The sequence below is a fragment of the Corvus hawaiiensis genome, chromosome 4 (assembly GCF_020740725.1).
Source record: "Corvus hawaiiensis isolate bCorHaw1 chromosome 4, bCorHaw1.pri.cur, whole genome shotgun sequence".
Classification (NCBI taxonomy): domain Eukaryota; kingdom Metazoa; phylum Chordata; class Aves; order Passeriformes; family Corvidae; genus Corvus; species Corvus hawaiiensis.
Genome location: NC_063216.1, coordinates 26,682,985 through 26,708,665, shown reverse-complemented (window position 1 = coordinate 26,708,665; position 25,681 = coordinate 26,682,985). Strand labels below are relative to the sequence as shown.

General features: G+C 39.3%; 1 protein-coding gene across 4 annotated transcripts in view; it reads left to right on the top strand.

Moving 5' to 3' along the window:
* The window catches only part of LARGE1 (LARGE xylosyl- and glucuronyltransferase 1), a 272,337-nt gene that overhangs the window by 139,660 nt on the left and 106,996 nt on the right, over positions 1 to 25,681 (top strand). For all 4 annotated transcript variants that reach the window (XM_048300960.1, XM_048300959.1, XM_048300962.1 and 1 more), the window contains one exon: positions 8,974 to 9,097. In XM_048300960.1, coding sequence (XP_048156917.1) covers positions 8,974 to 9,097 — 124 coding nt within the window. The remainder of the gene's footprint in view (positions 1 to 8,973; positions 9,098 to 25,681) is intronic.

Sequence of the window (25,681 nt, the reverse complement as noted above, 5' to 3'; positions counted from 1 at the left end):
TCAGAAGGTTTTGCAACCTGGTTTTAGCACTGTTAGCTCCCAGAGTTGAGAGGCATAAATGTACAATGAAAACAAAATAACCAATTCCCTTAATAGACAGCAGCTCTAGAAAAAGAGAATTCACATTAAGCTATGTGTGGGTGTATGTGTATATCCCTTGTCCAGTTTAGAAATCTCAGAGATGCTTTCCAATAATGTTGCAGAAAGTGGATTAAAATTAAAGAAGTGATCAGTCTGTTTGACTCAGGACAAATAGACTAATAAAATATGCTTACAGTACAAACAGTTTGCTAAAGAGGTAGTTTCAATATGCTGCTTTATTTGAAAGACAATTTTGTGCAAGGGTGAATGACTCTTGTTCATGTCATGTGGTAGTATCTTCTTGCATCTAGCATGAGTGGGGCATTCCAGTCCCACACTTTGCTCCTTATGTTTGCCTCCAGTCTCCTGCTGGAAGCTGTAGTAGCCACTCCCTGACAATGGTTTTAGTACACCATTTTATCATTTTTGGTAAGCTTCATAAAATACTGTAAATACTCACCTTGTCCAATATGAAAAAAGACTCAGTAAGTACTGTTTAATCAAAATATGAGAGCAACTTCCATTATCAACACACAGTCTTTGCAAGTCTTTTGAGAGGTAGCATGTTCATGTTAGATGAGGGGTAGGACCAGAAGAACAATGCTAAAGTAAACATAATAAAAGCAAAAAAACAGTAAAAATCCATGTCATTCTCCATGCAGAATTTTTCTGAATGTTAAATTTCTTTTAAATGTAAAACTGTATCTATTTCTGATAAGAAGTTTGAATTATTCAGTGTAAACTTTATATTGCAAGGATGTGGGGAAGTTTTGTCCATTTTAATTGTTTTTAAGGGATTTAATGGAAAATTGCACTTTTGTGGTGACACAAGTTATCCTAGTGGTTAGCTTCTCCCTGTTTTTCTATCCTAATACTTGCATCCATTTTGAGAAGACTTTAATCTCTCTGTTTCCAAATGTTCTGCAAATAATAGGAATCTCACAGCTCAAAGGTTTAAACAGCCTCTCTCTTTGTTCCTTAAAGAAGTGTCCCTGTTTTACATAAGCCACTCATCTGAATTATTAGCAAATTTATAAACAATTCTGCCATATAACTAAATTATTAAATAATAATTAATTAAAATATTAAACCAAAACAAAGGTAATTAATATTGGTATTTCTAAGTCTGATGGATTCTGCCTCTGTCAAGAACATATTTGTTGTTTGGCCTGCACCTACTGTTCATCTCAAAGGATTTGTCGAGTTCAGCAGAGGTGGTCAAGATAAAGTCCAGTATGCTAATGAAACGTTAGTACATTCAAGATAACCTATCTCCCTTGTTTGCTCAGAACATACTTAAAGACAAATCTAAGTCCATTCCTGCCTAGAGCTAGCTTTTCTCCCTAGGCATTAAATTGTTGGCTACAAAAAGAAGATATTCTCAAAAAAAAGACAGAGCTTCTTACAGACATTTCTTTCTTATCTTCTAGAAAACACAGGCTTCTTAAGCATCTCTTGATGCTATGGCTACGTGGCCATGCTTCAGTAGCACTCCTTTCTTGGATCTTTATCTTTGGAATGGCAGTTGTGTAGAAGGATGCAGAATAAGCAAAAATAAACAACGAACTCTGCTGAATATTGATTTAGAACTAAGTTTCCTTGCATTGGTTGCCATGTGCAAACAATGTTGTCTTGGAGATTAGTATGCACTTCAGGAATGGTGATGATTGGAAAGAAGGCTTCTTTTAGTTGCTAGGATCTATTTAATTGTAGGAATCAAGGATGGAGACAGGTCATGATACTGCATTAGGAGGATTGAGTTGGGAGAGTTGGAAGTGGTTGATTCAGGTAGTGAATGCTTCTTGACGTCAGCATCAAGTTTACCTCTGACTTGAGGGTCATCACTGAAAACAGGCATGGAGATGTCTCTTCTCCTAACCCATAATATGCACCAGGGAGTGCATCCTAGCTGGCATTGTCCAATAAGCCAAGCAGAACAGACATTTGAAAGGACCATATGCTTCCAGTGGAGAAGTTTGCTTAACAAGAAGTTTGCTGTCCTAATCTCTTAAATTAGGCTACTGGTCCTTTATTTGTAGGATCACCACATTCAATCTCAAATATAGTTTTCCAAGAACAGAAAAAATATGCTGCCAAACATATTGTCATAGAGATTTTGTTTTTCCTTCAACACACCCTGAATCCAATCTACTGATTAAACAACTGAGCCCTCAAAGCAACCAGGCTTAATGTCCTCACCTGTCCTCCTGCACTTCACTTGGTGTTTGTTTTAAGACGCTGATTTCAATTAACCTGTCTGGAATTCGTGGATATGTCATGTCCTTCTTTCACCATTTCTATATAGGATAGTAATTAAGGCATGTTTTAGCATGCATTTTGATACAAAACTACATACCTAAATTCCCTACTCGTGTAGGAAATCCCTACTTCTCTAATAGAAAAGCTCTGAGAAAAGGAGGCCATGCCAGTCTAATCCCAAGGAGCATTAACATATTTGTTATACCCCCAACTTTGAGCTAGAGTGCTAGATAGAGACACAAAACAGCAGGAGTGCTGGGTCATTAAGGATAAAAGCTACAGGATTTTCTATAGATGGAGTGTGCTGTCTCTTCTCTCTTGCATGAATGTACAGCAAATCCTGCATATTGAACATTTCAGCTCTTCACAGGCCAGAACCATCAAGTTTCAGATTCAAGTCATACCATATATATTATGAGACTTAGGCAAGCTACTTGTGCAGACCATTTGAGAAACTATACCTATCTTCAGATTCCAGAGAGTGGGAAAAAGGGAGGAAAGGGTAGTGTGATTGATTCCGTATAAGAACACCATAGTTCAGAAATGTGTTTCATTCCCAGTGATAAAGGAGCTTGATTCCAGTTTTGTCTTTGAAAAACGTATGCTCCAGCCACAAAATCCAGCAGCTTTTAACACCCAGTTTGACATAACTGACAGTCTGTTCTCAGGAGGAGACTCAGCAGAGCTGGGATAGTGCAGGGTTTGCAGTCTGATAAATATGCATTGGCAGTGCTGCACAGAGGGAGGCTTGTAGAATGAATACTTAGTCCTACTCTGCAACTTTCCCGCTTTCCTTTCTTGCACATCCAGCTCCCAATTATGACGGATTTTATAAAGCCATTGCAGGGAAGAAGAACTATCACTGAGCTGGTTTAGCGCAAGCCAATCTCATATCACCGTGTCCTAAGAGCAGCCTAACTTAAGTTTTTTCCAAACCAAAAGACCAAACACTAAAAATTAATTATAGTGGGTTGAAGGCAGAATGAAGTGCAAATGCTTTTGGAAACAGTGCTTGTAGTAGTATGCTAAAAAGCACCTGCATTTCTTTTTCAAAATTGAAGCAGTTTCCTGTGGCTGATAACTTTCCTTGAATCTTTTGCAACTATTGGTCCAAGTTACATTGGTGATTTTCAATGTTTTACTCCATTTCTGAAAATTGTAAACCTTAGATTGCCACTGAAACAACCCACAATTATAGTTTCATATTGAAAAGATAGTTTCTCTCTCTGCTCAGGTAAATCTTGAGTGAGAGCTAAAATGGTTTTTAGTATACTCTTATCTTTTCCAAAGACGTGCTAAACACTATGTTTCATTTGGAAACTAAGAAAAATACAAAATTACACAATTATAGCATATTTCTGGCAGTTAGGTTAGCCTGACAATCTGTAAAAAATTAACTTCTTTTTTGTGCCAGCAAATACTGGGTTGTTTTTTGTGTCCTTTTTTTTCCTCTGCTATGTCAGTCCCTCTTTTTCAGAGGAGTCATTGCATTTACTTCTTTAGCTGTACTTTACAACAATAGTGGCATAGTAATGTGGGAGTTTGTAAGGAATGTAAAAAAGCCAGACAACTTGACAAATGCTTTTTATTATTAAATTGCCTCTTTGCTTTAAGAAGGCTGCTTGTAACCTTAAAGTTAAGCATATGTCTGAGCATTTTAAGAACAGGATATGAAGCTGTGTTACAGAATGCTGTATGAATAATGAACTCTTTTTTTTTTTTTTTTTCTTAGAACAAGTAGAATAAGGCAAAAGAAATGAAAATCTAAATTAAATTAAAAGGATGACATGTAATTTCCAAGTAAGAGTCACAAGTCAACACTGGCTGGTAATTAAAGCTTATATAATCTAATGGCTATATTCCATGGAGACCACTTTGCCTTAATGGAGTTAATTTGAGAATTCAAAACCTCTTTCAGTGTGTCCAACTTTTCTAATGTGTCAGTCTGTTTTGTGGGAGATTATTCTGGCAAAAACTATAAAGCATGACCTGGTTTCTCTGATCCATATAAATGCATCAATACTACACACTTCTTTTTGTTTTCTCTAACAATAGTGGCATAATGGAGAAAGCAATGTTTAAAAAAAATCTGTCCATGAAATCTCTTAGTACTTCCCAAAGAAATTCTGTAAGTTAACACAAAGCAAGAAGATCCATGAGTGATGCAGAAAGTGTCTATTTAAGATCTCTCCAATAGTTTGAGGAGTGTTTGCATCAATACTTGGTGTCAAGGGGTATAAAAATCCTTGAAGATTTTCACATTAAAATTTTTCGCATATGAGAGGAGGATTGTCATATGGGCATTAGGAAAAAAAGTTTCCCAAACTGCCTTTTGTAATTCCTGTTTGAAGTTCTTGTAACCATTTGTTACAGATATAAAAGGTATTACCTTGTTGTGCTTCCCTTAATAAACTGTAGGTTTTGGAAATAAACCCCTGGGCTACTGACCTTTTTATATTCTTAGAAAATAAAATTCCTCTGTTGCAGACAGAGAACTGTGTAACCAAGCAGCCAAGCAGCTGCCTTTTGAATTACTAACAATTGAGCTATGGAATAGTACAGAAGGGAGGAGTGAGTCTTGGTTCACTACTCCCTTTTTCAATTGTAGATTTTTGTATTTAACTCTGGCGTGGCTATTCGAAAAGAAAGGGTCACAGATGCTTGAGCAAGCAGATCATAAATCTGATGAAGAATAAGAAGTTTTGAAATGCAAGAATAAGACATCATGATAAGAAAAAATGTAGAGAAATGGGTACCTTGGAATAGACTTCTAAAGTCATGGCCTGACTTTTAAAATTATTGACTTCTTTTCATTCTACTAACTTTATAGGCCCTCAGCGGTTCTGAAAATGAGGGCATTCATTCAAACTCCTATATTTAGGTCTGAGAGCCTGTATTTAAGCATCCATGCTTGAAAATCTTGTCTAGAATCTCCCTTTGTTCACTTTTGAGGAAAGTAATTTAGGAAAATAAATGTGTGCTCTTTACATATGGTTTACTTTGGCAGATAGTGTTCTGATCTTAAGATAAGTGGAAATAAGTTAGTATATGAAGATACGCAGTTTTCTGAATAGAGTACTTAAAACCTCAAGTTTCCACTTGATGGGAAATAGCCATATTTTGAAACTACATTTTACCACATTAAGACATTAGTGCATCAGCATTTTCCATGTAGCAGAAACTGAAAAGTTGTAGTCGGTAGAAATTAAAATGTTCAAAATCATTGAAGTAAATAAGATTAAGTATTTCTGGACCTTGGGAGAAATTCTATGGCTGTTTCAATAGCTGCTTCTGTAGCGAAGAATCTGGAAAACTGGGGCTCAGGGTTCTGAAACCTGGGACACTAGAAACCTTTATTTCCAAACAGACTAATTCACATGAATACTGGGAGTTTTCCAAAACCTGTTGGTTTTGTGGGAGAAGTTTATCACAATTGCCATATATTGACCCATGTTGTTCTATAGTTGCATATACTGTCACCGTTACAGTGTAGGGATTTCTATCTGTACAAGATACAACCAGCCTCTACTATGTCTGTTTGTTTACTTCTCTTGATGTGCCCAGTGGAAAATGAGCAAAATGTCCAAGTTTAATGAAGTTCAGCTTTCAGTGGAATCCTTCACAATATCCTGATTGTCACTCCTGATTCTTAGAGCCAGTGATTCAATCATGTTGTCAGATAATTATGGCATCCCTTTCACATATTTCTTGAGAACGATTTCTTGTCTTGCATAATCTCTTCTGCATCTTTTATAATGAATGTTGGTTGATCTTTAAGCTTCTAAAGTTGTTTCATAAACACTTTGAAGCAATCCATATCTTCTAGGCTTCGCATATTGCAGACAGCAGAAGAGGTGAAAGATGTCATCTGTGCATCTGTGTGTATGCTAGTACAGTTACCTTCAGAAGGTCTTCCAGCTTTGAGTCTGTGCACTGTTGGCTTCTAGCACCGTGCTAAACCTCACATTTCACGGAACTGAAATCTCGTCTGGAGTAAAATTTTCTGTGGCTGATGCACATTTAGTTGTAGATGTCATCAGGTCACTATACTGTTTTGGGGATGTATTTTTGTAAGTGATAATCTTCTGCTTTGCCTCTGAAACACACTTTCCTTCCAGCTGAATCTTTACCATGAGGCTAACAACTTGAAAGAGATTTCTGTGTGGGAGTACAGCTATCCTTTTTTCTTTCTCCCAGTAGGAGATGAACTAAAGTAAATGTCACTCACTTGTTCCCATTTAAGTTTCATACACTCTGGGTCATTCAGATAAGTATAAACTGCTACTGAACATCTGAGTGTCTTTGTGTCAGATTTTTTCTTTTCAACTAGTGCGTTTCATCTTGAAATATTTTATATCAATTCCATTTAACTAAATGATCATTTCAAAGAAGACTGAGCTTTCTTTTTTTTTAACTGTTTTTTTGCTCTTCTTATTCTACTTTAGAATATAAGATAAATAACCCTGGAATAAAAAAGGGAAGGAAATTACTGAAGAGCACCTGCTGGGAAATAGTCCTACCGGAATCCAGGCTCAGCCCCTGCTTAGCAGAGGGACCTATGTGGGATGTGTATGTTGACATTAAACATCTATTTGTCTTGAGATACTGCTTTGCCTGTACCCAAAGCCACTGGTGTTGTACTTTGTTTCTCTTGGCCTTGTCTCTGCTAATGAGATGTATTTCCTGATCACCGCTATTTCCTGATTTTTTCTTGGCAAGGTGCCTGGTTACTGCGGAATCTGCATGAGCCAGGATGTCCTCTTCTACTCTCCTGCTGGGCTGGTGAAGCAGATGTAATTGCTGTGTTCCCTTTAGCTTGGTAATGGGACACTCAGCAGCTGGCAGCTTACGCCTTTCCCTCTCCCCTCCTCCCTCCAGGACAAGCTGGAGATTGAAAGACCTTTGTCTTTTGAAAAGCACGTTGTGGCTTAGTGTTTTGGATATTGTTAAATGCAGATCAGCTGTGGGTTTATTCTGCCATCATGGTTATCTCATATCTAAGGCCTCTACCCAGACCTTTCCTGCTTTTCCTGTAAGCACATAACATGATCCACAGTGTCCTTGAAGCCAGTACAGCAGCTTCAGTGGCAACCCCAGGGGCTGGGTTGGATCTTAGGTGCAGTATTTCTGACACTGCAAAATCCAGTCATACATTGCTTCTCACAACAATCTCCTCTTTCTGCTGAGGGGTCTGTTACAATAATGTGAACCATTACATGTATTTTTACATTTTCCTGTGGACTTTGTTCAGTGGGAAGCAGTATTACTCATCAAAGCAAGAAGAGAAACATTAAAGAGGAAGGCACACATTGTTCATTAATGTAGAAAATGGAGGAAAAAAACCCTTCATTTTTTGGGTTAAGCCCAAAAATGTGATGGAGGTATATTGGCCTGAACTAACATAGTTTTCCTCACTTCTCATTCACACCGAAGAATGTAGTAGCATCAGTCATCTTCTGCTTTAATCAACATCTGAAACTAAATACTTCTCTTGTTAGATGAAAAATACCAATTAGCAAGTACACCCATTCCGTAGAAATTAGAATCCACTGTTCTGCTCTAGGGATCAAAGAGAGGTTGAGCCAATGCTAGTCTAAACCATTTGTCTTCTAGTGGCTTTTGCAAAGTCTGTCCTTCTCTGCTGACAGGGAAAGTTGCTGAGCTAGGGATAAACATGGAAGACTACAATTTTTGACTGACTTCCACTGGCAGGTTTTTGTCCTCCTATCAGAAGTTAAGATCATATCTTGTTGCTTACTATGCCTCAAAAATAAGGGAATTAAATGAGGTATTTATGAAGTCCAAGTTCACATTAATACAGAAAATCCATTCAGTTTGTCAGAGCTTGCCACTTTTACTGATACTGGCTTTACCCATCTTATTTGAAGCTTTTCAATTAGCCCAAGTCCTGTAACTACAGAGGTGAATCCAGATCTGGTGTTTTGAAGTAAAATGTTTCCTTTCCTCTTGCCTTTCTGTAACCATTCCTGCTCTTAGGAAAAAGGATCTGGTGAGATTTGCAGTCTCCATTCTATTCACTATGGCAGTGAATGGCTAGAAGGCACTCACCTGAAACATCTGGGTTTGAGCTCCTATGGGACAGCTGTTGATTCCCCATGTTTGCTTTGAAGAAAAGTTCTATGTAAACTCAAGGGTCCCAGAATTTAACCTCATTCAAAAAGAACTGTAGAAGGTTATTTTTTAACCTTCCGTTGCACCCTCATTTCTCCACAGACACTGTTCTTACCGCAAAGATAAATTACCAGGTTCACCTAGAAACTGAAAGCAATCACTTCCAGAGCTCAGGTCCCCAAAGGGAGATTAACTTGGCCTTTTTTTTAAGGAGCTGGTGCAAGGGACAAGACTCTCAGCTGTTACAAATAATCACATTCCACTGAAGTCAAAGGGTCTGTATGTTTATAACCACCCAGAAACTGATTGAATATTTCTACTATTGTCATGTGTGTTCAAATTGTGTCTCAGTATTTTGGCTACAGAGCAGGACTCCACCAGACATGCTGTACACTCAAAACTTGATGTCTTAGGTAAAGCTTTGTAAATTCTAATGTTGTCCTTTAAGAACAGGAATTGGAAACCTTTGAACTAATGCGTTTCTCTCCCTTCTCATATCAGGCGAAACCCACTCCACTTCCACCTCATTGCAGATGCAATTGCCAAACAGATCCTGGCAACTCTGTTCCAGACATGGATGGTCCCTGCTGTGCGCATAGACTTCTATGATGCAGATGAGCTCAAGGTAAAGACACACAGACACAGGTGTCAGTCGTGTACTTCTGGTTTGATGTCATGCTTTGTTACTTATCTCCCTTGGCTGGTGACTTGCAGGGGAACTACTACCTGAAATACTCTCCCTGATGACAATTGATTCTAACTGACATGATTGTAGCCCCAATTGCACCTAACTAGAAGATGCTAAATGGCTAAAATCAGCACCGTTTCTCTGCTAATGGAATATGTTGTTTAGCAGCTTAGAATTTTACCTGCTCTCAAGAGGATTCTGGCTGTCCATCTGGTCCCATTATGTTTTTCTAAGGGTACTTCTTCCTAGTAGCAATGGTGGAATCTAAAGTGTCTTATTCATCAAGCCCAAATCTGTTCTGGAAACACTCAACTGCCCTGCATTCCTTAAGCACAGGTGTGTGACACCCTAAGTACGCATGCTGTGATGAGCTACCAGTAGTACAATAGCTACCTTTGTTGTCTGAATGCCCTTCCAAAAGGAATGAATATGAAAAGAGTTCAAAGGGGGAAAAAAAATCACTTACTCAAAATAATTGTCTTTTCATAGTTAAAAAGTTTAATTCAGAACATGGAACCACAGCATTGATTTTGAGCTGTATTTTTTTTACCTGTGGAGGTAGAATGAAGTATTCAGATTTCATCATTTGGAGTTCGTGGCAGTAATTTGTATGACTTATCAGACTGTTCTGAACAGCACCTGAAACAAGAAAAAACCAAAAGGTAGCAAATTGCAGTACTAAGGGGTAAATTCAAAGCACACCACGTTGTGAAATATTGAATACAAAAAGCTTTAGAAAGAGATGGGAAAGGGAAAAAAGTGATTCTTGAGAAAAATACTTTGTTTCTGGTTTTATTTTTTATTGGTTCTTCTACATGAAGCCATAAGCCAATATTAACCTAATTAGCCAGAGATCTTCCTTCTGTTCTTTACAGCTTCATAGCAAGGAGGAGGTTTGTTCTTACAAATCTTGTATGTGCTTTTCTGCAAATTGTAGGGTTTTTAATTAGCCTCTCAGCTGGGGAAGACAGACCTCTTAGTGTTTTCCTTCTGGTCATTTGGGTATGGTCCAATCTAGTTAAGTAAATAATAACCAAGAGAGCTTACTTCAGTGATCCTGAAATTTCTGATTTATAGGCAAAGCACTGAGCAGATACGAGGCTACAGACCAAACTTGTTTTCTCCATCCCTCTTCACTCAGCCTTAATTTTTGTATGACTGGTGACCTAAATCCACACTAGACTATCTATAGTATGTAACCCATAGGCTTTGGATTGAGGAGCACTTTCTAACTGGATGCACGTATAATAGGCATAAATAGGCCTTCCCAGGTTTGCCACTCTTGTTCAGAGCTCATCATGCTGCATACCAAGCAATTTCCCTGATTTCAGTGGCCAAAAAACCACAGTATATAGTACTGAGCATAGGGGAATGTGACAGACACTGCCAAAGGAGAGCAAGGAGTTACAAATATAAACAGAGTTTTTAAAAGCCAGGAATGATGCTGGCTCATATCCAGATCATTCTGTGGGTTTTAGCAAAGACAACAGAGGAGCTGTTTACAGGCAGCTGTAGGAGCTCATCTCATTTGTTTCCTGTGTAGCCCCTAGAGAGGATTTAATGATTGGTTTGGGTTCGTGTATTTCACCTGCACTCTTGGGAGCTATATTATGCTGCCTGGTGTTAAGAAAACATAGAGCTGATGCTGAATGTTTACTAGAAAGTCTGTCTTTCTCCGAAGTGATCTATGGATTCACTGTTACAGTATACTCTATGTTTCAGTTAAATGACCCTCCATAGTTCTTTTTTAAACCTGTAATCAATACCAATTCCTGACTTGTGAAAGGGTTTAGACTGAGCAATTGCATGAGAACTTTCTTCTTAGCTTTCATTCACCAATGTTCAGTTGTTTTGGAGCACATTTTGGCTGCTACAGAAAACTTTCCATTTCATGTTTGGTTTTTTCATGTCTGTTTTTTTCCCACTGGGTATGTATGAGCTTCCAGCATCTTCCTTCTCATGCAGCAGGAGCTGACATGTCAGAATAAGCCCTTAAGTCCTGGGAAGAGTCCTGCTTCTGCTCCTGTTCTGCTCAAACACTGGAAGGGAGCACATAATATTAGATCCTCCATAAATAGTATGGATGCTTTTTTATTTTCAAGTAGCTATTTAGAATTCAGACAACAGTTTCCACTAGCATATTAATTTTTTAAAAGGCAGAATTTGGAGACTAAAATATTTGGTATTTGGCAATGTTTCTTAACATATCCTGCAGCTCTTAAAATACATGCTGTTAACTTAGAGTTTGAGCAATCAGTGTCCTGAAGGAAGGCATAGAAAATTAGGCTTGGCTGTGGCTGTTGTTTTCTCTCAGGTTTTAGAGGAAAACCGGACACTTCATTGCAAGAAAGAGAAGACAAGGTACCATAGATTATATCAGAATTTCTAAGGCCAGCAAACCAACATATCTACTTTGCTGCTGTGAATTAAGCATGCCAGATGGTCCTTTTAAAATTTAGAGAGGACTTATTTTTCCTTTTGCAAGGTGACACAGCTGTTCACATTCCTGTTGCACCACAAAGAGCCTAGATTCATTCTCTCCCTAGAAGCAGCCAAACTACCAGCAGCCTGCTTGGAAGAGGGATGGAGCACAGGAAAGAATGGCCAGGGAAAGGTGTATTTTTGCTTGAGGCACATGATAGGGGATGGGACAGGAGAGGAGGATACTTGACTGTGGAGCTGAGCCAAGATAACAGCATTTCCAGGAAAAGGAGCTGGCACAGTTGAGATGGCAGCTTGCTGGATGTATTTCTTTAAACCAGTTAGTTTGATGACTTTAACAGCCAGTTCTACTAAGATGCTTGTAACCTTCCCCAGCATAACTTGGCCTGTCTCCTCACTGCCTTGGCAATAACCACGAGGGAGATAGATGGGTGCTTAAAAGCTCTCCCTCAACTTACAAGCTGTTCAGATTGTGAACTCTGTCCCGTTAACTAAACTTGCTACATGCAGTTAGTAATCAGCAATAAGCATCCTTGAAGTGTGGGCTGCTGATAATGGTGCCAGTAATTGAACTGTTCTACAGCTGCATACTTCATTCTTGCTCTGCTCAGTATGGCCCACACATAACTCTTCCAAATTTACGTGGCCGCATATGGCCATGACTGCAAACTGGAAAGTTACTTGGCAATGTAAATTCGCTTTATATGATCACTTTAGTCATGTTAGTCAGCTTTGGTCCTAATGCAGTAGATATATTTGTTACAGCAATGCATCCCACAAAATAACTGAAAATTGTCTTCTTTGAACATTAAATGAAAGAAAAAAAACTACCTGTGAAACATTCATCCATTACAGCTGTGACTTGCAAATATCAGGCTGCAGGATATTGTGGTTTTTTCAGTTCAGTCTCATGTGAAGAAACTCCAGAGCAAACTATTCAAGATGTGCAGCTTGGGCACTTGGCTTCTACCCTTCATTGTTTAACATGGAATCTCGTGTCAGTTCAGTCACAGGGAAATACAGGCATTAAACCCATTGTGATCTGCACTGTCCCAGAGCAGAAGGAACAGCTGATAAGGCTGTACTGTATGTGATGGGTGGAATACAGATGAGGTGAGTTTATTTTCCCAGATGTTGCCTGATGCACTGATGACAACATCAGGTGAGCTGAGGAAGGTAGAATGTAGAATGAGCAGTTGCCTGGTCTGCTGTAAATGGCCCAGATAACGCAGTCTCTTCATCACTGATAGAGCAGAAAAGCCATCTCCTTTAAGTCGTTTAGCCCACCTGTGCTGCAATTGATTTATGAACTTGAAGGGATGGTGAATAGGTTTTTTTAGGAGATGAACATTTTACCTGAAAGTGAAATGTGAAAAACTCTATTTTTTGCTGGAATATGGACAGTGTTCCAGCTTTTACTGTTCCCAGAAACAATAGACCAGTGCTGTGTTAGGTGATTTCATGTCAGAAATGTTGAAGTCTGCACACTCAGTCAAAATCAGTGGTCTGATCCAGAGAGAGCAACCAAACTGGGGTAATGCATGGCATAAAAATCACCTATCTTTGGGCGTTTACTGAAGTATGAGATGAGTTACTTCTTAGCCACTTTCATCTGAACTTTGAAAACAGTTCACTAGGTCAGATATTTACATCATTTGGACAGACATCACAAAATTCTCTTGAGTTAGAAGGGACCCACAAGGATCATCGAGTCCAACCCTTAAGTGAAGGGCCCATAGAGAGATTGAACCCACAACCTTGGTGTTATTAGCACCATGGTCTAACCAACTGAGCTAATGGGCAAGGGCTGTGAGATTTAAGCAGAAAAATAAAGTTTAATTCTTTAATTATGAATGTCGTGTAGCTGGCTCTCAGGGCTGTGCCTATGTGCACCCCCAATGCACTTAAACTCCCACAGTGGTCCAGGAACTCCCAGGTTTGTTGTCTGCAGAGATGAGATAAAGGGCTGGTTTGAGACAGCAGCCTAAGTTGAAACCAGGTGATTGATGGAACCGCTGGCCATCTGCACAAGAAGTATTTGACAGCTTGTTACAGGAGTGGTCCCAGTGGTAATTTCAGACAGTTCTTGAGATTTCCCAGGCAGACCCTGCTGTGCCTAGACCAGTTTGTATGCTTAAGCGTGTCGATTAACATCCTGGGCAAAGAATCTGGCTGTCCCAGATATTCACAGACAGTTCCTGCTGCAAAGTTAATCAATTGTGCAAGAGTAAGACAGTCAATACAAACAGTTCCTGCATGTGTAGAAATGATCACATAGGACAGTCTTCTGTACATACTTAACATAGTTAGGAAATGTTTTGTATATAGGCTAAGGTAATCTGTAGTGATGCATTATGCTTGTCTTGTGGTGGTCAGGTAGGACCACAGGCCAGCTGGGTTACAAAAATTGTACAGAAACATGTTTTAGAGAGTCTCACCCAATCCAACTAAGATGACCCCGTAAGAGCTCTTGCAATGGAGACTCCCTTTACCATCTAGAGAGCAACCAAGTGTCCTGTCTGGCACATTGTATTGTCCATGCAGAAATGTTTCTAAATCAAAATCCCAATAATGTTAGCTGTTTTCAAGTATGCTCAATTTCTAAGTGTCTTGGCCAAAAGCAGCTCAAATGCCACGAAATCTCTGGATGCCAGCAGAAGCCCTTCCAATGAATGATAGCAGTGATAGGGCTGTATGTACTGTACATTTCCAGATACCAATTTTGGAACCATGATCAAACAAATACTTGTAACAGAATAGCAGATACCACCTGCTGAGCATGGGAGAGAAGGATTCTGATTGGCAGTGGGGGAGATGTGAGAGTGTATTTGATGAACAGATTATTAGCTTGGTGTTTTTCACATCAGCTTAAGAGGGTGACAATGATAACAGTGTCAATAAAGCCTTGAACAATAAAATTGGTCAGCATTCTCCTGCCTTCCACCATCTTCCTAGTCAAGAAGTTCCACTGGATGTTGCAGCCATCCATAACAATTTATTTCACAGTAATAGTGACTGATCCCTAAATTATCATGGATTGTATTTGCATTGCACTGCATGCAGATTATATATTGTTAAGGGCAGTGCAGGATTGTTTATCTGTTAAGTAGTTCACTGCATGGCTCAGAGGCAAACACAGAGTTATAAGGCAGAAGTACACTACTTTCCTTCGTTTCTTTTCCACTTCACATGCAAGATCTAATTGCTATTAATGCAATACAGAATGAGAAACCCAGCATCTGTTTATGTTTACATTCATTTACGTAGCAGTAATATTAAATTAAAGTGTTTCTGTGGCATTGAGGATTTGATCTAAAACTGGCACGTGTTATGGGGAGCTTGCGGTGTTCCTGCATGTCACCAGCCTTTTGTCTTTCTGTAAACTGGCCTACTGCACGTCAGTGAAGTAAGAGGCGTAGACTGCTGTTTCTTCCTGCCCTTTTCCCTTCTCTTTAATTTTTTTTTAGATATGCAGATTTAAGATTTTGAAAAACTAAGTCTACAATCAAAACATTTTACAGATTTCTATAACTTGCGTGGCTTAGTTTTAACTTGAATTTCCACTTTATAATTGAGATTTTGTGTATTTGCTTATGGACATATTGAATACTAGAGACCTGAAGTCTCAGGTGATGAAATATGCTTGTGGTTTTGACACAGTGCTACCATGTTAAGAACGGGGTCTTTTATCTGTGGTTTTCAGTACAGATGACTGGACATTAACAGACCAGGTTTTGTAAGCCAAGATATTTTCCTTCAGAGTGTTTGGGAGGAAATTAGTATCCACCAAGAAACAGATAGCAATTCAAACTCCCCAGCACAGTGGAACCTTTGTGAAGAGGTCATAATCTATCCATGCAGACTGAGTAGCCTAAGCAGTACTTTCTCTGCCCTCCCAGTCCCTCTTCTGCACAAAAAAAAGCAAACGAGGCATGTGACATTGAAGACTATTATTTAGATGTGTTTTCCATTATTATTCAGACCTAGAATATGAAGAAAGTAATTTTACATAAAATCAAACTGGGTCTTAAATTTCTGCCTAGTCTAAAGAGGTGATCAGAAAGAACTACCGTGGAAGTCGCTGAGGCTGGTCAGAAATTGGTCATGATAATGGGACTCATAATGCCTTTCTGACTCAGCAGTTGTCATTTGCTTAGTGGCATGTAGCTTTCATGAGCAGCCTCACCGCTGACTTTGTGGAGGAAGGCAAGATAACAAACATGGAATAGTTTCTTGCAGATTTTTATGTAATTTTTCTTCAGATTTACAAATGTTGTCAGTTGATTTGAGATTTAGAACTGTTAGTTTGTTTACTGAGATGAAGCCCAGTGTGATGCAAGAAGGTGCAGTATTTCCTGGGCCTCTTTCAAGGGTTCCAGTCTGCCTCCTGTGTTACATTGTGCAGTGCTTCTGCTGCTATTCCAGAAGAAAGCCTCATGTCCGACTTTGTAAACCCCTTGTACTTTCCTGCTGTTGCTGGTGCTTTGAAAAAACATTGGAGTTCTTTGTCAGTTTTATAACTGAGTTCTAATTGCTGTGGGTCTCTCTGTAGCTCCACCTTTTTCTTGATTCTAGGGAAAAGCAGTACAATTGTTCTGTTCTACGTCCACCAGGAAGATGGGATAGCTGCTCTGCGTAACATATGTGGAGCGAGGAATAAGGAGCCAACTCTCTTCCACTTAGCATCACCCACATTTGTATCATAGTAGCTGACTGTGACATTTCAATAGCAAGGATTTTTGTTTGGCATTCAGCTTCTTAAACATTGCTCATTGCAGCAACATGTGCTGCACCGCCAGGGAAGGCAATTTTAGCAGAGAATGAGAAAAAGATGAATAACTGCACATGAGATTTTCCAAAAATTACTCATTTGACAAAAATTGAAAAGCATACCCTGCAAAAAAACTAAAGAAGACACAATGTCTCAAACTAACTTCTGCAGCTATAGCTTGTTCCATGCATCCCCATTACAACAGCTGCTTTCTCAGAACGTTATCATCCACCTATGAGAAATGAAAGCATTTTGCTGTCCTAACCTTGGATGTACAGGAATTATTTGAACACTTTGATCTGCATGAGTGGTATAGGTTGTATATCCCTTGTACTTGCTGGGGAGAGTTAATAGTCATCCTGTGCTCCAGCACAGTTTCTTTCTTTGGCACCTGCAGGTAAAAAGCTGGGAAGACATATAATGACTAGAGCTTAGATGGTCTTAGATCTTAATGGCTTTTCACTTGCTCACATGGACACCTCCCTGTCAAAGGGCACTCAGTTACTCACAGAGGAACAGCAGCAACTGTTCAAGGCATTCCTAGTCAGGATCAGTATTGATGCGAGCGTCTTACCAAAATGTTAAGTGATCCTTGCTTTTAGATTTACAAAGAACTGAAGTATATGTATTTCCATGTCTGAATGATAAGCTGAAAACAATAGGAGTCTGCAAGGACTCCCAAGAATATTCTTGATTCACTACCAGGGAGCTGAAATGGTTAGATGTCCTCATTTGTGAAGTACTTGGTGTTGGCTTATTTCTGAGAAACAACTGGTATTCAGGGAAGTGCTGGTCAGCAGATCAGATGTGAGCTACTTCCCGTGAAACAGTTCAACAGGCAGTGTAGGTACAATGTATTCTGGAGGACTGGGGCTGAAATAGTCATTCTTGTGGAGAAAAATGATGTTCACCTTGTCTGGGCACACCTTTCTGTGTGACACGTTTTCACAGCACTGAAAATGACAAAGCCATGCTGTGTGCCTGGCACAGCACAAGCACACACTGAAATCACTCTTCTCATAGCTCTTCTGAAACCATCTCAGTCCAGGTAAGGGTGTCCAGGCTGATTTTAGTTTTGAGTACTTGTCCTAAAGGGAGGATCTATAATAATATTGTTAATGAAATGCCATTGATGGATAGTACCTCTTTTTGAGTCAGCTTGGTACGAGAACATTTGAACTTCTAAATTGAGAAGTTTTGTTTCTGTTAGTGGAGGTATCACTTTTCAGGTCAATCTGCAATCCTACAAAGTTTCATTTTTTTGAGATATGTGTAAGGTTATTAATGAGATGCCACTGGTGGTAATTTGACTCGAGTCATTTCTCTTAGTAGAGCTAACATGTTTCAGATCAAACAATTTAATCCTGTGAAAGTTTCATTCTTTGAGCTTATGTTGATGGTGTCTAGGTCTCTGTTTTTCAGAAACAAAAAATTAAAACTGAGTAATATTTTGATCCTGTGGTAATTTTCCCATATACTCCTCCATTACTTCAGATTTTACCCCTTTCACAGCTGAATGGAAGTTTCACAGTTTTTAGCTGACACAGATGAAAGCCTATAAAATAGTCCCATCTATTTTGTTTTAATGAGACATTTGGGACCTGTGTCCACCTGTCTGATTGCAATTTTATCTGATGGTCTTTAGGGTGAAACTACAAAATTACATGGAATTAGGGTGTCATTGGTGGTCTTAACCCTCACACAGATGTTTCAAGAAGTACTTCAAGAACTTATAAGAGTTACATACCTACTACATGGACAATTCATTTAAACACTACTCCTGCAAATTCACTCTTATCTGAAATATTTGATGCTATTTAACCAGACGCAGGGCAGCTAACTAGACTGATGTCTTGAACTTCAAGTTCAGTGTTTCTTGCTTTTGAAGGAGCCCAGCTTTCCCAATGTCTTTATTTTCTTCAGATTGTTTCTCTGCTTAGTGCTGCATTGTTTGAGAGACATCATAGCTCTTTCTAATAACAAAGAAAAGGAACACTTCTTTGCCCCCTGTCACATTCACTGCTTCTTACACTAGGTTATTGTTAGTTTTGCTTGTTCATAATTGTAATACTTTTTATCTTCTATTATTGGTTTTATTCCAGATGTATTCCTGGAGCGTTTTAGTCCCCAGAAGTTTTGATCTATTATAGTACTTACCGCTGGAGAAAAGAACACTGCTTTATGTAATTTTTGCTCCCATGAAGCAATAATTGTGATATAAAAAGTTCCACTCACCTGCTCTCCAACTTTGCAGGATGGAGGATGATTTGTTTTCCTGCAAAGTCTTTGCTTTTGGTGAAAATAAGAGATGTAAGAGTTCTTTATGGGATATAGCATTTATTCCACTGGTTCGATGTGTTTTCCACCCACTAATGGCATTTTTTTGGTGCAGCATTTTCAGCTGTTGAAATTTTACTGTTCTTACTCTTTAGGCAGAAACAGTTTAAGTCTGGAGAAAGGTGATTTTACTGGTGAGATCCCCTGTAGTAGGTAGAGATTATCTTCTGAATAGAAGAATGCGTCCTTTTTCTCCTATGTATTTGCTATGTTTTGACTTTGTGTTAAAATGTCAGAGGTCTGGTGGAAGCTGCATTTCCATATCCTTTCCACAAATCATCCTAGGACATCAGGAGAGTTCTTCACTGGGAGGGTGGTCAGTCACTGGAACAGGTTTCCCAGGGTCATGTCACCAAGCTCGTGAACTCTGGTCATGACTTCAAGCCTGATGATGGACACTCCTCTTAGTCATATGGTTTAGTTTGAGGTAGTCCTGTGAGGAGCAGGGAGCTGCACTCTTTGGTTCTTATGGGTGCCATCTAACTTGAGACAGTCTATGATTGTATGATTCTGTATTTTGCAGCTCTGGGTGTTGAATACTGTTTTGTACGGATACGAACAAGATGGGGATCTTTCAGGCTTAAAAGGGTGGGAAGTCATTCCCTCAGCGTTTTTGGTGTCTGGTTGGGGATTTTTTTGCACACGGTAACTAGTATTTTAGACCTGCAATCTCCTGCCAGGCATTACTTGGTTAGCAATAGTCACTGTAACTGTTCTGCAACCTTCTTTCGTCATCCTTAAAAAAAGATTTTCTGGTAGGGAAAGAATCCCACTTTAAATAAATTTTTGTCACTGAGTTGAGGCTGTTTATCCAACATAACATGTGTTTATGCAAGATATTGCATTGTTTTTATTCTGGATGGTGCATCTTGATGACACCTGTTTGTTATCCTGACATCATGCAAAATACAGGCTGTGTGCCTCTGGACTTTGACCCCAAGAGCTGCATGGAAATGTGCTAGAGCATGGAATGGCTGCAGCTAACGTGCATGTACCAGCATAGTTACCTAAGTCAAAAAGCTGACAGTGATAATATTTTCATGGATTTGTATCTTCCCTGATGAATTAACACAAAGAGCTTGTTGATTGAGTTCACTAGCAATTAAAACGGGCAATTGATCTTTCTTATCTTTCTGTACAGATGAAGCGAGAAGGGCAGCCATGAGTTCTCACCACTGGGCAAATTCTAGCCAGATCTACCTGTCAATCAGCTTTGAGCAGAAAGCTGTGGCTTCCTGCCATTTTATCTACTTCAGCTTGTTTGTTTCTTTTCATTCATTCACTGACAGGAAGAAAAAAAAAAAAAGGCTTTATCTTATCTTCTAGGGAAGATTTTTACTTTTGCCTCTTCTGGGAGGATGGTGTTTGGCTGGTTCTCACTGACCTCTCTCAGGATGCTCAGACTTTTGTAGGTCCTCCACCCTTGATGGCTGTGCTGAAAACAGCTGGAGTTGAGGCTAGAGGCCCAAAAGGAACAAGAAACAGCACTAACTGAGACTGGCCAGACTTCTCTGTTCTGCAGTCTCATCTTGCACAAATGAAGAGAGGCAAACAAAGCATTTTCAGCATTTTGGAGATAGCAAGAAACAGTGAAGAAATTCAGAAAGTCTCAAATGAGAGTAAAGAAAAGGACTGAGATAGAAACTGGCCATTTTAGTTTGATTTGGCTAAACAAGGTGGGAGAAAAGCCAGCAAAATGCCTAAGGGGAGGGAGATGGTCCTTAAAGGTCCCAGTAGGTGAATTACCCTTTGGTCATTTCTTTTCTGAAGAAGCTGTATGGCTGAATGTCTTGTTACCTAAATGGCAGAGACAAAAAAAAAGCCACATCAGTTTTACTTTATTTCTGCAGTTGCAGCCATATAAGGCATATTGGTTCCAAAAACAGAGCATGGATAAGCTCTTGGTACCCTCAGTTAATTTTGTTGTTAAGGAAGTTGTTTTGAAGAAGCATCGTTAAATCAGGTTTTTCCCACTTTTCTGCCCTTTGGGTGCATGAGTGTATTGGTGAGAGATTTGAAAAGAAAGAAAGAAGAAAAAAAAGTCCTCAACATCAGTCAGACTGTGTTATGGACTTTGCTACAGAGATGAGAATTAATTTGCAGTTATTTTCCTTTGCTGTATGCTGATGCTGATTTGGGAGGTTTTGTTCATTCTGCCTTTTTAATATCTAATCTTCCTTTCCAGTTGTGGCTTGCTCCACGGTTTCTGCATTTGCTCTACATTATCCAGGACCCAGAGGTTCAAATAATCATCCATTTCTATCTCAACCTTTTTGCTCACTGCTATTTGTATCCAGACTTGTTGCATGCATGTGTGGAAGATGCATCTGTTTCTTAAAGTGAAAGATGAGACAGAATTCTGTTAAAGTCACCAGTGCTTCTGTGATGAGTAAGAACAACAGCCACAAAGGCCAGCAGAAATAGGAAAATGATTTTAGCAAAGATGTATAAATTCCTTTCTCCTTACAGTTGTTTCTTAGAGCAACTTATTATTATTTCTTAAAATACTCAGAAACAAGAAATTCTGAATCTAGAAAAGTTACCCAGCTTTGCTGGATTTTTGGTTTCCTTGACAACCATTCATATAAATAGTAAGGACTTGTTACGGGGGGGGGAATATCAGTATGATCAAAACCTGTGAATTGCACAGGAAAAAAACTAAATTCAATGTTGAAGTTACAAGTTATCCTGCAAACATTAATAGAAGAGTCTATTTTTGTTTAAATAAGGCTCTTCTGTTAATGTTTGCTGGATGCCTGACAAGGATGGAGCAAAGGCAGTGATTTTCTGAAGGTGAGAAGCAAGGAGATTCCTTTTGGCATTCCTTCTGAGAAAACTATTGGAGATGACAGTAATCTTCTTCCTGCTAGGATCTTGGATGACTTGGGATTTCTCTCTCTCAATCTAGGTTGTTATTATTATTATTATTATTATTATTGTTATCTGTAAAAAAGAAATGTGCTAAAGACAGGCATGAATGTTTATCCATATTTAAACACTAACCTATTTGTCTCCTTCCTCAGTGATTCAGTTAACCCAGTCTCAGCAACATGGTATTGGTACTGCTCTCCTGGAAGCAGGACAGTAAGAAAAGGGATCAGTCACATGTCCCTGCAAAGATCTTAGATATTGTGAGGTGCAGTCAATGTAAAACAGGAAGGATTATCCTGGAACTAATCCTGAGCAGTTCTAGTGCTGCTGGAATTGTGACTCAAGTTTCAGGAATGTGGGAAGAGGTATGGCATATATTCACAGCAGGATGAAGTTCTCCCTGTGTGAAAAACAGTGATGAGAAAAACTGTGCATGAAGAAAACTTCCTGTCCTGTGCCAGCAAATCAATGTTGTTTGTTTACCCCTTCTTTTTATGCTTTATGTTGCAAATCACAAAATATGATCATCCTTAAAATGGTGGCAGTTATTTTCCTCCAGTTTAGAAATGACATGAAAGCCCCAGTTCTGTTAGCTTTATCTTAAATTAAGGCCACATGATTTAAAAAAACTGTATCTTGCTACTTGTAGTGTTCATAGTCGCAGCAAAGCACTAAGCAAGTAATGAAAAAGCTGTGAAAACAAGTTGTCAGCTGCGTCTAGAAAGTTATTTATCCAATCTGAGGAAATAGCAATTTGTATTGTTATCTGATTCACACATCAGAATTTCAGGGTTGTTTCCCATGCCTGGGACATTTGTAAGGGCTGCCTGAAGGCAGCAGCTACAAAAGGCTTTGGTTGGTTTTCCTTCACAGAGATCCCTCCTGCTGTAAGTTCTTTCACCATGCACACTGCACTGGTTTTCAGATCAGTGTCAGATACAATTCAGCTACAACTTGTGCAGATTTAAAACACTGCGATTTTGCTGTGGCCTGGAATTTTTTCTGTTTGCCTTTTTTTAAGATTTTGAAGTTAGTTTATCATCTGACTGATGCAATTTTCAAGGAAGGTAGTGCCTATGTTAAAGTTGGTAAGAGCAAGTAGATGCTGAATACTTCTGGATATCCATGTTTCCATTGAGTCATTCACTACAAAACCTGATTCACATTTCTCTTTATTTTAATCAGTTTATTCTAGATGCCAGATATTTTTAATGTTAAAACCCAGAATGAAAGCTCTGGGGAGGCAAAATCTACAGACTACATTTTCTACTTCCCTTCACCTTTCCTGTTTTCTGAGTTCTTCTGTTTGCTGCTGGCTGTTTTCCCCAGCACAGGGAATCTGCAGCCATTGAGTCTGGATGGTGGTGGAATTGGGTTCTGTTTGATCCCATTTATGAGCCCACCTCTGGGGTGGGCAAGGAGGGATGCAAGTGGCACCTTGTGCCTCCAGGGCTGCTGATTCTCAGCCTGGTGCATCACCCCAGCCAGCCTGACCTACAGGCTCCTGCAAGGCACTGACCTTTGTGGTGCTTTGGTGGAGTCAGCTGAGCAGCAAGGGTGTCTGATTTGGAGTGGGGAAGGGGATGCTATGTCATAGCTATGGATTATTTTGATTGATTTTTTTTTTTTTCCCCAAGCATATCTAGGAAGATGCAGTGAATGTAGTGACAAAATTGATACGCTATTGAAGGTTGCATTTTTCCAGGGTAAAGTGTTAAAGGACATGCTGCCATGGAAGACACTTTATCATCCAAAATTCCATCTTACAATGCTGAGCAAGAAGCACTTCTTGTAGCTCAGAGAGTGCTGTGGTGCCATATATTCTGTGGGAAAGTGAGGAATTTCATTAAGAAAATGGAAAGAAGTACTGTTTAACAGAGAAGGGTGTCTGACAGAACCCTCATGAAGTTCAACAAGAAGTGCAAAACCTTGCACGTGGGAACTACCCCATGAGCCAGGAATTTGCCCTTGCAACAATGACTGCATTAGAGGAAAAGTTGGCAGCAGATCAGGGGAGGTAACTGAACATTGGCACAGGTTGCCCAGTGAGATTGTGGGGTCCCTGTCCTTGGACATAGTCAAAAGCCATCTGGACGTGGTCCTGTGCAACTGGCTCTGGGTGGCCATGCTTGCCAGGGGGAGGTTGGACCAAATGACTTCCAGAGGTCCCTTCCAAGTTTTTTCTGTGATTTTGTGATGTATGGAGTACAACCTATTCATCAGGAAAAGTCAGGATAGAATTTTCCTGTGGTAGGGAGGTAATCAGAAGTCATTAATGGGGGAAATGCTTTTAGAAGGGAAACTTTTATTTATAAAAGGGAAATGCAATCTTAAGTTTATGCCGTTGCTAGCTAAAACTTTTGAGAGCTTTTTTTAATGGTACTGTTATATATCACCTCCCAATCCCAAGAAGCATGTAGCAAATCAGGCTGTTAAGCTGTCAACCTCCAGAGCTTCAGAGAAGATAATGAGAGAAGCATGTACTGTCCTACAGTCCCATAGAGCCTTAGTTTAGCTTTCCTCTGCTTTTGTGCTTGCTACTGTTCTGATGCTTCACTCTGTGTGTATGTGAACAAGCACTAAGGTAAGACAGCTAATACAAGCAAGGGTGACCTGCCCTTGTACAGATACTTCACCTACAGCTGTGGAGCAGTCAGTATTCACCTGGGAAGCCTGGGCAAGTTTCCCCATCATCTGTTCATGGAGGAAAAGAGCATATTAAAAAAGAATTTAAAAACCACACAATTCCCTGAAGAACTACAGTGTAAGCGTTGAAGACTGGCTTGGATATATTTGTGATGACTTGGTATGAGAGTTGTGCTTTGGGATCGTAATGTGTGTGCAAAAAGACTCAAGTGTTTTTAAAAATAAAAATACCTAAATGCTTGGGAATGTAGTCGCTGTACAATTCATTCACAAAGAGAGAACGAGCCACCATTTCCTCCTGTCTCAGTCAAGGAAACAGGGAAACTTGATTTTCAGCTCCATGTCTGTATCAGACTTCTCTTTTAAAAACGACACTTTTGCTAACTGTAATGAACATTTATACAGTGGTAGCAACTGCGAGAAAGCTGAGTCAGGCTGTGTACTGCAACTGTGATTTAGTCAGCTTTTCCCAGAGATAGAGCACACTTAGGGAAGACAACTTACTCATGAAGTATAGCTGAACATGGGGACTGTTGCTTCCACCTTTCTGGCATTGACCAGATGGTCACTTATGTGCTGCATGAAAACTCACGGGCTTGTGATTTTTATATTCAAATAATTTAGATAATTTAGTGTGTTTTCAGTCTTCAGTTACGAAAAGAATAAAGATGGTTCTGATGAAAGACCTTTAGTGAATAGATGCTATTTCACTTAAAAGAATCAATGTCAGCACCAGCTAAATGATTTTCTGTACTCTACTCTCATGAACAAAAATACAGATCTTGAGAACTAGAGATCCAAGGTGTGCTATTTCTGCTCAACTGGGAATTATACAAATGGCAAAGTATGTCACAGTTTTGTTTTGCTCTCTTCTTTTACTGACTGTTTTTTAATGTTCCTGATGTATCTTCTAGGAATATTTGTTCTCTGAAGGAAACTGATCTAGCTTGTTAGCAGATGATTCACAAACATGCCATATATGGGCCATTTTAACTATGCTAGAGAAACAAAATTGTATTAAAACTTACAGAAAGTATTTAGACAGTATATAGAAAAATGGGGTTTTTTGAGCAGAAGCCACACCCTTCTTAGACGACAGAGAATCCTTTCCCCCTGCCCCCAGCAATGATCTGAGGTGATACAGAATAACCTCCAGGTCCTGTTCAAAACTAGGACAAGGACTAAGTACTTATTCCGCATTGTACCTGTGTATTTCTTCTCATGAGACTACATCTAGTACCCAGAGAGTGAGCCTTCACAGTGCTCTTGTGTAGCGTCAGGAGTTCTCCTTAACATGAATTTGGAACTGTTACATTATTCATGAATAGCAAAGCCATGAAGAAATTATGCTGGGGACTAATTAGGATCTCTGTTTGTGTCTTAGTTAACTCTGCATCACAGGAGAGAAAACTGTGGATAAATTGAACAGATTGAGAGTCCCAGCTTCAACATAT